This window comes from Dendrobates tinctorius, unplaced genomic scaffold (assembly GCF_039654945.1).
Source record: "Dendrobates tinctorius isolate UK_male_01 unplaced genomic scaffold, ASM3965494v1 ptg000201l, whole genome shotgun sequence".
Classification (NCBI taxonomy): Eukaryota; Metazoa; Chordata; class Amphibia; order Anura; family Dendrobatidae; genus Dendrobates; species Dendrobates tinctorius.
This window is the reverse complement of record NW_027361868.1, coordinates 4,873,510-4,887,698: the sequence shown is the minus strand read 5'-3', so window position 1 is coordinate 4,887,698 and position 14,189 is coordinate 4,873,510. Positions and strand designations below refer to the sequence as shown.

The following is a 14,189-nucleotide window of genomic DNA, read 5'->3' as shown; positions in this document are numbered from 1 at the left end:
CCAAACAACAATGGCGGAATTATGGGGATTTAATCATCACAATTTTAACCCATTTGAATTTTTCACCATTTTTAAGTTAATGATACGGTAAAATATGGTATAATTCAAAACTAAAACTCGTCCTGCCAAAAAACAAATCCTCACGTGGACAGAAAAATAAAATAGTTATTATGACTCTTCGAAGAAGGGGAGCAAAAAACGAAAACGCAAAAAATGGATAATTGCACTTATGGGGATGGGGGGGTGCTTAAAGGGTATGTTTATAATTAACTAGCTAAAGAGCCCGGCGTTGCCTGGGCATAGTAACCAACTGTGGTTAGTTATAACAAACTATAATGATTATATTGCACATAAAAACCGTGCATCTAACCCTATCCTGTGTGATACTGACTGCTGAGCCGTGTATCTAACCCTATCCTGTGTGATACTGACTGCTGAGCCGTGTATCTAATCCTATTCTATGTGATACTGCCTGCTGAGCCATGTGTCTAATCCTCTCCTGTGTGATACTGTGTGCTGAGCTGTGTATCTAATCCTCTCCTGTGTGATACTGACTGCTGAGCCATGTGTCTAATCCTATTCTGTGTGATACTGTCTGCTGAGCCGTGCAGCTAATCCTATCCTGTGTGATACTGACTGCTGAGCTGTGTATCTAATCCTATCCTGTGTGATACTGCCTGCTGAGCCATGTGTCTAAAGGTACTGTCACTCTTAGTGATGCACCAGCGATCCCGACCAGCGATATGACGTGGTCAGGATCGCTGGTGCATCGCTAAGTGGTCGCTAGTGAGCTGCCACACAGGCAGATCTCACCAGCGACATAGCAGCGGTCGGGGGTCGCTACTTACCTGTCAGACAAGGCGATCCTGACGTCCTCCCGCCCGCGTCCACGCGTCGCTTGTCGGCGCCACAGGAAGCCCAGCAGGAAGCTGACGACGAGAAACGGTCCAGGACGCTTTCACACGATCAGCGATAATCAGCGGGGGAGCCAGTCGGAGGTAAGTATCAGACATAGCAATATCGCTAGCAATATTGCTATAACGTCACAAAAACCAGTGACGTTATAGCGATATTGCTAGTGATATCGCTTAGTGTGACAGGGCCTTAATCCTATCCTGTGTGATAGTGACTGCTGATTCGTGTATCTAATCCTATCCTGTGTGATACTGGGCTCCCCCTGTAGTCTGTGTCAGAGGGTGGTCTGTGTTGGCACGGTAATAAATTGTGTTATTTCCAGCTTTACAGAAGGACGATAACACCATAGAAATGATAAGAATAATAGGCCTCAGTTACCACAACTGTCTACAAAGAAAACTGTTGCTGATAGCAACCAATCACAGCTCATTTTTCATCTTTTAAACAGCTCTGGGACAGCGTGGCGAGTTTTGAGTGGCGACTTTTGTGTTTCAACTTTTATGTGGCGAGGTTGGTGTATGTGTGGTGAAATGTGTGCTGAGAGTGGTATATGTGGTGAAGCACGTGGTAGTGTGTGGCACATTTTGTGTGTGTGTTCATATCCCCGTGTGTGGTGAGTATCCCATGTCAGGGCCCCACCTTAGCAACTGGACGGTATATACTCTTTGGCGCCATCGCTCTCACTCTTTCAGTCCCCCTTGTTCACATCTGGCAGCTGTCAATTTGCCTCCAACACTTTTCCTTTCACTTTTTCCCCCATTATGAAGATAGGGGCAAAATTGTTTGGTGAATTGGAACGCGTGGGGTTAAAATTTTGCTTCACAACATAGCCTATGACGCTCTCGGGGTCCAGACGTGTGACTGTGCCAAATTTTGTGGCTGTAGCTGCGACGGTGCGGATGCCAATCCCGGACATACATACACACCCACACATTGAGCTTTATATATTAGATAATAGGGTCTATTTCATTACGCCATTGGGACTAAATAGATATATCTATCTGAAACATTTACGTCCCCTGGGACTCTTAACTATTGCAAATATAGTGGAAATGTGCCCCTCAATTACCAATTCTGACTGACCGCTATCCATTCAGAGGTCAGTGGAGTCTATAGGAGTTATTGCACTTTGATACTGAATACTATGTATGAACCAACTACTATTACAGTATGATGCAAGCTTTCCATAAGGATTTTTTTTTTACTGCTCAGCCACATTAAATAACACAGTAAAGTGATATTTCCCTCAAATTATAGAGCTAATTGCTACTGGGTGCTGATGGCTGCAAATTCTATTAACGCACTTTGTAAGGTGAGTAGATCTAATCAGCGGAAGTTCATAATTGTCTACAACCAAGGTTGGCACAAGTGCAACGTCTGTGCGTTCGACTTAATCATAGTCATAATAGTCTATGGAGTGAATAAATAACATCTTCCCTATACATTTACCCTGGGCTGAAATGCAAATGATAAGTCTACATAATGGCATATAGTATTTAGATGTAGAACAGCTCATTTTAGGAGAAGATGTACAGTCACAGATAGTGATGCGCGAACACGTGGATGTTCAGGTTCGATCGAACATTATAAAAAAACGTTTGGTTCGGGTGCCAGAACAGTACCAGAACTCAAATCCGAACCCGGATCCCATTGAAATAAATGGGTGGTCCAGACAGCCGTCATTTCCCACACTGTCATCTGTGTGAAACAGCAACTCTGATTGACGGTAAGTTTATTACCGCCGGTCAGAGCGCTGTGGTTTCCCACTGTCACACAGATGACAGCATGTGAGTCAGCAGTTGTGACCTGCGGTAAAAAGTTTATCGCTGGTCACCGGCGACGGTTGGTGATGAGAGTGCTACTACTCATTATCCTACACCTGGTTTGGCTGTTGGCAGCAAGAGCAGGTGTACGATGATGGGAGAATTTACCGTACCAGCCGGAGCCATGCGATAAATAAAAAAATGGCTTGGGATCTCTTCTATTCTTGGTAACCAGCACAGGAAAAACTGACAGCTGTGGGCTGCAGCCCTCAGCTGTCAGTTTAATCATGGCTGGTTATCAGGAATAGAGAGGTCCCACGCTGCTTGTTTTTAATTATTTAAATAAATAATTTTAAAAAATGGCGTGAGTTTTCCCCCATTTTGGACAATCAGTCAATCTAAAGTGGACAGCTGGGGACTGGTATTATCAAACTGATAAGGGGCCATGGATCTTGGCCCTCCCCAGCCTAAAAATAGCAGCCCACAGACACCACAGAAAAAGGTAAGAAGCTCGGCTTTTGACTGTCGGTAACCTTAATTACATCACCGTCAGTCACATGCAGCACTTCTCATGCTCTGCTCAGTAAGAGCCAGCTGGTATGGAGACATTGGAGAGAAGTCGTATCATTGATGTGATTGCTCGCCAAACGATCTGGATCATCATGGGACATGACCAATAATGGATCATCGGCGAAAAAATGAGTATGACTTTGCTTTCCTATTTTTATTTTTGGTGAATAAATGGGTAAAAGAGGGTAGGGGAGTTTTTATTTCAAATAAAAGAGTCTGTGTCTATATTTCACATAAAGAACGTTACTCTGTCTCCGTCTTTATTACATTTGACTACGGGCTTAGTAAAGGGCGCTTCTGATAGACGCCTCTCCAATTTACTAACCCATGGGCTTTATGACAGTGCCCATAAACAGCTGACTTCAACACCACAACTATTACCCCACCTGCCACTGCACAAGGGCAAGTGGGAAGAACTGGGCAAAGTGCCAGAATTATCACATCTAATGGATGCACCTTTTCTAGGGCTGTTACAAGCTGCTATTTTTATCCTGGGGAGGGCCCTTTCCCAGTCTGAGAATACCAGCCCCAGCTGTCCACTTTAGCTTGACTGGTTACCAATGCCGTTTTTTAAATTATTTATTTCAACAATTTAAAAAACGGCGTGGGTCCCCTCTATTCTTGATAAACAGCCATGATAAAACTGACAGCTTAGGGATGCCGACCTCAATTGTCTGCTGTAGCTTAGCTAATTATCAAAAATGGGGGGAGACCTGACACCTTTTTTTAAATTATTTATTTAAATACACTGGAGCTGAGGGCGAGGCTTTGTATTTTTCCAGGAAGTGGGAGTGGATCTTTCTCTCTACAGAAAATACAGGGGGTTCTTTATCTACAGGAAATGAGGGAAGGCCTTTATTTTTATACAGGAAATTCAGGCAGTGTCTTTGTCTCTGTACATGAAGTGGAGGCAGGGCTTTGCCTCTCTGCAACAAGTGGGGGTTAGGTCTTTGTCTCTCTACAGGAAATACGAGCGGGTCTTTATCTTTTTACAGAAAATGGGGCAAGTCTTTGTTTCACTACAGGCAATGGGTCTAAATATCTTCAAATTAAGTGTTAGTGTCTTTGTCTCTTTCTACGAGAAGCCGCAGGTCTTTGTCCTTCTCTACAGGAAGTTGTTGCAGGTCTTTGACTCTCTACACAGAAAATGTGGGTCTTTGTGTCTCAAAAGGAAGTATGGACCAGTCTTTGTCTCTGCTTACAGGAAGTGGGTGAGGGTCTTAGTCTGTCTGAAGGAAATGTGGGCAGGTCCCGATCTCTCTACAGGAAGTGGGGGCAGGTCTTTGTCCCTCAAAAGGAAGTATGGGTAGATCTTTGTCTCTCAATAAGAAGTGGTGGCAAGTCTTTGTCTCTTTCTACAGGAAATGTGGGTGGGTCTTTGTCTTTCTACAGGAAGTGGGGTGGGGTTTTGCCTCTTTGTTCCTGTTGCACTGCCTGTTAGACTGTCTGCAGACATAACAGACGCATCCTTTCAGTTCAGGACAGGCAAGCCATTGGACATTAGCGATAGCAATGCATGTTTAAAAGTGTAGGAAGGAAGTAGTGCTGTCAGAATGCTAATGAAGAATGAACCACTTTCTCAATAAACAAAATGGTGAGTGACATTGCAGGAGAATCAGAACAGTTCCTAGACATATTAGGCAGGCATGTGCTATATACTGATTTTTAGTAAAACATTTCAACTAATTGTGCATTGAATTGGTCACCAGAATGAAATCACCACTGTAAGGAGCTAATGGTCGTGTATACGGTATTTCATGTATACACTGCAGAAGTCACAAGCTCCTATTTCCATTACAAAAAGTGTATATGAAAAAAACATTTATGCAGCGATACACTGGCACTTTGGTACCTACCTCCTGGAGGCATTGTAATTGTGGTGGGGGCACTAGTCACATGACCTTGACTATTAGATGCATTGACTCTGACTGTATATGTAGAGAAGGGGACCAAATCATCGACCAAAACCCACTCATCACTTTCCTGACTTTGATACAGTATCCGGTTGGAATTGGTAAAACTGTGGATCTCATCTCCTGTAAAAACAATAAAAATATAATGAGGTTGTGAAAAACATGAAATAAAAAAATAATGATAAAATAACTGGGTAAGAAAGTGCGTTTCTCTATGAGAAGTTGACGGCTAGTGCAGGAATTCTATATACTCACATGAATGTTCAGATCAGTGGTGGACATTCATCGTACTATTAGTTTCCAACAGGAGGTCCACCAGATGATCCAAGGATTCCCCAGTTGGTCCATCTCATGTGTTCCAGAGAAAGGATGGACTTGGATGTGAAGGAGGTATTCGGCTAGATTAGGGAGCAGAGCACTGCATAATTTTGTTCTTCGCTCCCTCAAGCCCACACTACTCTTCTTTCTTCAAGGACTTGGGCCTCATGTTCATCTTCTACATTGGCCTGAGTCCAGGAATTAACTTTATCATGTAACTGTATGGCAATCCTGGTGGTGGATTGAGCCATAAAGTCAGCTTGGAATACTCTGGGGGCGTGGTATGTGTAGCTAGTGGAAGCCCCTCCTGGTATTATTTTCACCACAGGCACTATCTAGTATTGTCTAGGAGTTGTCAAACTCCAGGAACATATTTTGTTTTACTTAAATGCTTGTGAAACCGAACACGAATCCAAATGTGGTACGTTTGTGCGGAATTTGAGATTGGCGAACGATTTCCAAACAGGTTCGCTCATATCTAGTCATCAGAATCTACACCCAATGGTCTGAAATCCAGTCCTACATACATTATGGAAATAGTGGTGCTAAGGCTGCCTTGCAAATGTTATGGATCCCCTGGGGACCAAGGTACCCAGCCCCAGTTGGTCACATTCCCTATGCTAATGGTTAGTGAGAACCTAAGGAGGCAATGGATTGATGGTAAGGGGGTGAGGATTTGGCATGAAATAAAGACTTTCTACTTCACTTCTGTTCAAAGTGGTAAAATCGGCACAACGATGGTCTTATTTTGATTGTTTGAAATGGGGCCCCCTCTCATCACTGCTGTCTAGTATATCATCGCCATTGTATCCAGTATGTTCCTTGGTTCTGCTGTATTGCATTCCAATGGGTTAAACGAGCATGGCAAACAAATCCAATCTGAATCTTCCATGCCAGGGGTTTTAGACTAATGCCGTTTTCAGCAATACATCTATTTTTCCATAAGATATAACACGCTTGAGACATTTTCATCTTAGAAAGTCTTGCTGCAGTGCCCCGGTACTGAGCACACAGGCATTATGTAAATGAAGATTATCTCACTTTTCAATTGGTGTTCATCATTCATGGATGCCAACAGAGATTTTGGGCTCTCTGGGGAAGTTCTCAGAAAGGTAGCCAAAGCAGACTTAAAGGCGGAAATCCATAATCAAATATCGAGATTGATTGTGTCACTTGCACTTGTATTGATTTTAATTGGACTGGCTGACCTGCGAGAATAATATAAGTGCGCCTGCCGCTGATTTATAGGAATAAAATACGTTCCTATTGTGAATGGAAGGCAGATGGTATCAGTTAACTCTTTACGTCTGTTTTATTACGGAAAAATTAAATGGATTACATTGTATGCTTTAGAGTCGGAGAAGCAAATAAATTACAATGAGACACCCAAATTTTATATAAATAATTGATTACAAATAATTAATGGGGGGATTATCGGGGCAAAGAAAAATTGGTAGTCTAGCTGCAAGTCAATTACTGACCGGTTTCTGCGTAGATTTTTTTCTGCAGCGTGTGGATGAGACTTCCGAAAATCTCATCCACAACGCTGTTACTGTGAATCGTTGTGCCAAAATGTGTAGATGGAAAATACGTCCAATTTGAACATACCCCAAAGTGGGCTTCCATTGTCTTCTACTAGAATACAGATGGAGAAAATGTTAAAAGGTGTGCATCATAATAGATTGGTGGGGTCCGACCCCCTGCACCTTCACTGATCTGCTTTTACCAAGTCCTGATGCAGGCAGAAGTAAAAAGTGTATGGAGACAGAACAGCTCCGCTCCATACGCTGTATTGTGGCCATTCTCAGGTACTGCGGCTCAGCTCCTATAGAAGTAATGGAAGCTAAATGGCTACTAAAGAGGAGCACAGAGTGTTTGAAGATGTGCTGTTCTTGCTCTATACACTATTTATGTGGCACCCCTGAGGGTTAAGTCGCCACAGAGGTACTGCACCTCACCCAGAGGTGTGGGACCCTACTCTCAGGTAAGGAGGACGCACCACCCAGGAATCGAACACCTACACCCAACACAAACTATAGAAGCAGGGCACCCTGGACGTACCCTACGGGAGGATGGTCTCATCCCTGGCTGGGTAGTAAAGGGTGTTGGGAGGTGGGTGGAGTTGGTAGGAAGAGAGGGGGAGTTTAGTTGACAATTGAGAAAGGGGAAGGAAAGTGAGCAGACTGTGGTGAAACAGCTCCCTGTCAGGAGGAGCTGCAGAAGGAGGGAAAGAGACAGAAGGAAGCTCCCGGAGAGCAGAAGGGGGTCTTTGGGGCATGAGAATTGCGGATCCCACCCGTGGGGCCTGATCAAGTATTGGAGAGACCAGGTTGCATGGGAGTACCGGCCCCCTGAGTCTAGTTAAGAAATCACCGGACTCAACTAGCAAGCCGGAGGCAGGGGCACCTGTAGGTGCTTCAGCCACAAGCCACAGTTATCTTTACCGGAAAGGCAGGCCTAAGGACGCAAGGGGACGCAGAGAGGCCGTCACCCGACAAGGTCCGCGGCTGCTGGCCTGGGACACTGAGGTGTTGGGCAGGAGAGGCAGAAATCCAACACAGTGAGACAGCCAGGATAGGCATATACTGAGAGGAGTCCTGGGAAGGTGAATCCTAATCTACCTGGGAGTTCGCTGGACCCCTTACCTGGAGGACGCAGCACCAAGTGGGCATATGCGCACCAGAACAGTGAGTAAAGCTTTGGAACTGCACCTCACTTGTGTTGTCTCATAATTCCTGCGTCACCAGCCCTGTATCACGTCTACCAACATCACCTTTAGCATCTACTTTCAAGCTGCCATAGGATACAGCTCTGTGGAGAGCTAAACTATCCCTGCTGTCCTGTCACCCTCCCAGAGCAGCGTCGGTCCCCTGACCGAATACCAAAGGTGGCGTCACGAACACTTTATCACAAACTTTATAAACTTTATTATTCCTTGTAAATATCCCTTTAATTGGATGCCCAGGGCCACGGAAAGGGTCAACTGCTGCCGTGACACTACCCCTTTAAGTATCTCCACTGCCCTGGCAGGCAATCCATTTACATCCAGCCATCTTGGACACAGAAAGAGCTGATCGGTGTGGGTGTCTTGTGTGTCGGACCCAGTTAGGTCCTGTATTAATTCCTTTAATGTCAAATACCTGGACAAACCCTTTAAAAAGTACAGGCATGGCACACTACATTGCATAGTACAGCCCCCAAATTAATTTTACAGTGCAGCAGTCGTATTACACCTGTCTCCGTGCACCTTTTTACCAACTCTGTATATGTGCCAATTGGGGTCAGTGATAGGAAGGGTTTTTTGGCTTGGGTCAGAAATTTGCTTGAAGGGTTTTAAGAGTACTGTATGATCTTTGTGGTATGAAAAGGAAATTTACAATAATCTCTTTCCCTAAAAAGCTCTATGAATATCTACAGCAGTGTCTGTAATCTATTTAGCTGGATGCTCCTGCAAAAAATGTTACAAATATGGCTCCTCTTGCTCCTGGTTCCGATGGCTCTCTCTACACTAACTTGTTTCTCTCAGTGATAGAGATATCAGCAGGGAAAAGAGGGGGTTAATCACAGACGTCCAGTGGATAGGGGAGAGAGTATCTAAGGAATGGCTACAAAAACAGACTACAGAGAACACCACATTATGGGGAAATAAGTGCAGGATAGAAGCTGTGCTGATAGATGAGTGAAAGAAGACAGCAGCACCCTGAATATACCCAGAGGTCACATCCAGCCTGTATCGGTTGTTTTACACCTTTTTTTTTATAGTTTCAATGCATCTATATTAAAATCTTTGTAAATAGTCTTGATTACTATATTCAAATGCAGCAAGCTCCAAGTGCTTCATGGTGGGATTAAGTCATTTGCAGAAAGTGGCTACTATTACACTAAATCAGGGCGGCCAGCAGGAAAATCAGACCACAGCTAAATCTAGTTGAAAGGCAATGAACTATCCCTTTCCAGCCCTCAAAAGAATCAAGCAAAATGTCGGCCCACCAGAATCAAATTGAAAGTTTGTCAAAAATGTAATTAATGTTCGAACAGCGAAACATAGCGGCACTCACCGATCCTGTAAAATCCAACATCTTTATTCAATAGATTACAATATACACGGGCGCTACCTAGCTATAAAAAGTAGCTCAGATGCAGCAGGTAGGGAGACAGGGCTGTGTCGGTTCCTGTTTGAAACTAAAAACTGTAGAATTGTATACCTTACCGCGCTATACTGAGCAGGTGTATGGGACCAACAAGGTCTATAGTAGACAAAATACCAGGGGGGGGGGGAGAAAGGGTGGAGATTATAGACCAATACTTACTGTTAAATGAAGTGTTAATAACATATTCTTAGTAATTTTAAGGCGTTTATCTAGCAGATGCCTCGCCCGTGATGTTGTATTCGTAATTTCTTGTAGTAGTCAGTGACACTGATGAGGAAATATATTGATAGAATTAGATTATCAATAATGTTAATATCTAAACTGTAAGTTAGTGGGTTGACTATACTCACTACAGTCTTCTGAATGTTGCTATTTCCTTCAGATGGGTACCGTAGTGCTTACTAACAGCTCATTTTCACGGTGCTGAACAGATGGAATTAGATATAATTAATACAAGTGACTGTGATAATATCACACAGTAGTAAAAGTGCCTCTCCACTTACTTCTATTTGTGTGGAAGACGTGAACAGGAGCAGTATCCTCCTTTATAATGGAGTTTTTTTATGATGTTGCAATTTCCTTCAGATGGGTACCGTGGTACTTATTGGCAGCCCATTGGTACAGTGCTAAACAGGTAGAATTAGATATGGTTAATACTGTGATATTATGTCTCAGCTGTAAAAAATGCCTCTCCACTTACTTATATTGATATGAAAGAGGTAAACAGGAACAGTGTCCCCTCATGTAGGCATTGTAATGGAGATTCTGGCTGTAACTGTTTTTATCACTGATGGAGTGCTTATAGTAATCCCTGCTGGCTGAATAGAGTAGGAGCAAGGTTTGCTAGTTCTATCAGGCACTATAGAAAAAAATAAATAACATAGATCGCTTAATATAGTAATGTTAAGGTGATCAGTTAGCCCAATTAGGGCTTTTTGATCTAACTTACTTGTGCCGTTTGCTGAGTACCCTGATCTGCCCAGGTGACAGCTGTGGCAAAATGTTTGCTGTGAGCGGGGAAGATGAGACTGCACCGCACGTGGCGAGGGAGCGGGTGAACGCTAGGCACCTCGTGTGCTCCGGCCGGAAGCAGCAGCGAGGACGCGGCGCGGTGCAGTCTCATCTTCCCCGCGCACAGCAAACATTTCCTGTTTACCTCTTTCATATCAATATAAGTAAGTGGAGAGGCATTTTTTACAGCTGAGACATAATATCACAGTATTAACCATATCTAATTCTACCTGTTTAGCACTGTACCAATGGGCTGCCAATAAGTACCATGGTACCCATCTGAAGGAAATTGCAACATCATAAAAAAACTCCATTATAAAGGAGGATACTGCTCCTGTTCACGTCTTCCACACAAATAGAAGTAAGTGGAGAGGCACTTTTACTACTGTGTGATATTATCACAGTCACTTGTATTAATTATATCTAATTCCATCTGTTCAGCACCGTGAAAATGAGCTGTTAGTAAGCACTACGGTACCCATCTGAAGGAAATAGCAACATTCAGAAGACTGTAGTGAGTATAGTCAACACACTAACTTACAGTTTAGATATTAACATTATTGATAATCTAATTCTATCAATATATTTCCTCATCAGTGTCACTGACTACTACAAGAAATTACGAATACAACATCACGGGCGAGGCATCTGCTAGATAAACGCCTTAAAATTACTAAGAATATGTTATTAACACTTCATTTAACAGTAAGTATTGGTCTATAATCTCCACCCTTTCTCCCCCCCCCCCTGGTATTTTGTCTACTATAGACCTTGTTGGTCCCATACACCTGCTCAGTATAGCGCGGTAAGGTATACAATTCTACAATCTTTATTCAATACATCATAAAACCTGGCTGCGGGGAGGGAAGGAGCACATGAAGAAAACAACGGCCGTTTCGCAAGGGCCATTACCTGTCCTGGGACCCGTTGAAGCGTAGGCACACGCAAAACGGCTGCTCTCTATGTGATCCTTCCCTCCCTGAAGCCAGTTTTTATGATGTATTGAATAAAGATCTTGGATTTTACAGGACCGGTGAGTGCCACTATTTTAACTCTTTTCGAACATTTGTGGACTTTGTTATGCGAGCACATTATACACTATGGCTTGACTGCTCAGTCCAAAATCTAATTAGACAGAAACATACAGGTTGTTGGTGCCGGCGTTTCTCTCTTTTCCAGAAAAATGTAATTAGTTATGTATTTATTCGCTCACCTCTTTCAACCAGCTGTCAACTGCCGACAACTCTCAGATTTGTGACCAAGGAATTTCCTACAATGAAGGCCTGATCACAGTACAGATATTAAAAGGTTAAGAACAAAGATCTCTAGCCTCTCGTGCCAGTTTAACTAGACTCAAATGCACTGCTCTTATTCCTCTGTTTGCTGGTAAACATGCCAACACATATAGCCATAGAACCAAACACTTCCATTCTGTGCATCTGCAGTCACCACTAGGGGGAGCTTATCGAATATTATTTTTACATTGAATTTTGTAACAAATCAGTATTCACATAAGCTACCCCTTTACATCGATCTCTAAGGTTATGCATGAAAATTAGAGCACGTGCCAGAACTCTGCACTTATAAATAATAATATTTAAAGGGTAACCGTTGTTTTAATTTTACATTCATAAATAAAAATGCACATAAAAATAAGTAACATTGTAATCTATCTTAATCTTATCAAATTAACTTTTCTCCTCCTTTCACTGTCTATTCATGGGTAAAATCTGTATTCAGTGAAGCCAGATCTTGACATTACTGAAATAGGAGATGACAGTTGGTGCTTTATAAATTCCATGTAGAGAGGAGGGAGTAGCTAAAGGCTGACACATTCTGCTGTAAGTTCTACTGAAATGACCGTTACAAAAAAAGTTAAAAGTGTAATAGTTATTTCAGTAGAACATGTAACAAAATGTCTGTGTCGGCCTCTAGCTCCTTCTATCTCCATAGAATTGTAAAAGCACCAACTGCCATCTCCTATTTAAGCAATGGTAAGATCTGCCTTCACTGAATACACATTTTGCCCATGAATTCAGAATGAAAGATCAGTCCAGGAAGAGAATGAAGCAAATTTCTCTGATAAGATATATTACAAACGTTTCTTATTTTTATGTGTACTATTCATTTATGAAAAATAAAATAAAACCCCATCATCCGACACCTGCTGCGCTAATAACAGTGAGAGCAGGAGTGGCTGATGGGTGTATTCATTAGCCTCTCCATTAGTAATACGTGAGCTTGATGTCACCTGACAATGCAAAGGTGACATCAACCCCACAAATATTAACCCCACTTGCCACCGCTGCAGGGCAAGTGGGAAGAGCTGGGCAAAGCCCAACAATTGGCGAATCTAATAGATGTGCTTTTTCTGTGCAGCTGTGGGCTATTATTTTTAGGCTGGGGGGGGCCAAAAAGGGGGGGGGGAATACCGCCTTTTTTTTTTAAAGATGATTTACTATAATAATTAAAAACTATGCTGTGGGGACCCCTCTATTCTTGATAACCAGCCTTGCTGAAGCCAAGAGCTGAGGGTGGCAGCACCCAGCTGTGAGTTTTGCTTTGGCTGGTTATCAAAAATAGGGGGAAGCCCATGCCATTTTTAAAAAAAAAATTATTTACAGTGCAGGAGCCAGCTAATGAATACTTCCATCCGCCGCTCCTGCTCTCACTGTTATTGGCGGCAGCAGGTGTCGGATGATGGGAGCTGTAGTCGCATCAGCCAACACCAGTGACCGGAGGTAAACTTTATACCTCCGATCACAGCTGAGCGCTCACGCTGTCTTTTGACAGTGTGGGAACCGCGGCTCTCTGACCAGTGGGGAAGATTTCACCGCCGATCAGAAGCGGTGTTTGCCGCGCAGTCATGCACACGACAGCGTGGCAAACACTGGATGTTCAGGCCCCCCATTCAAGTGAATAGGGTCTGGGTTCGGGTCCGGGTACTGTTCTGGTACCTGAACTTTTTGTAACTGTTCGGCCGAATCAGCCAGACCCGGACATCCAGATGTCCACCCATCTCTAAAAACGATGGTTACTTGTAGGGTAAGTTCACACTAGTCGATTTTCCAGCGGTTTTTTTCCTGCAGCAAAACCTAACCATTTTGGCAGAAAACAAGCTGCAGAAAAAAAAAAGCAGATTTTGCTTGATTTCTCCTGCATTTTTTGTGTGTTTTTTGCATGCTCGACTTGTTTCTTCCGCATGCTGATAAAGTCCAGTGCAAAAAAAAAGTCCTATTCTACAGAATCAGGTTTTGGGGCAAAAACCGCAGCAAAACCCGATATCTGTGTTTTTGCTGGGGATTTTAAGCGTTTTTTTCACCACCCATTCCTGTTAATGGGCAAAAACCGCTGAAAAGAAAATGAAAGGAGTGACATGCTCCATTGTGCAAAAAAACATGCAAATTACAAAATACTGATGACAAAAAAACGGGTTTGCATGAAATTTCTGAAATCACATAGACATAGCTGGCACTGTGAAATGCAGCTGAAAATCTGCATTAAAAAAAAAAAAAGCTGAAAAAAACCCCCCGCCTAGTGTGTACTTA

General features: G+C 43.1%; 1 protein-coding gene across 1 annotated transcript in view; it reads right to left on the bottom strand.

Moving 5' to 3' along the window:
• Positions 1-14,189, bottom strand: part of USH2A (usherin) — a 994,545-nt gene that overhangs the window by 370,645 nt on the left and 609,711 nt on the right. Inside the window, exon 37 of the mRNA XM_073553328.1 lies at positions 5,105-5,284. Within this exon, the coding sequence (XP_073409429.1) occupies positions 5,105-5,284 (180 nt within the window). The remainder of the gene's footprint in view (positions 1-5,104; positions 5,285-14,189) is intronic.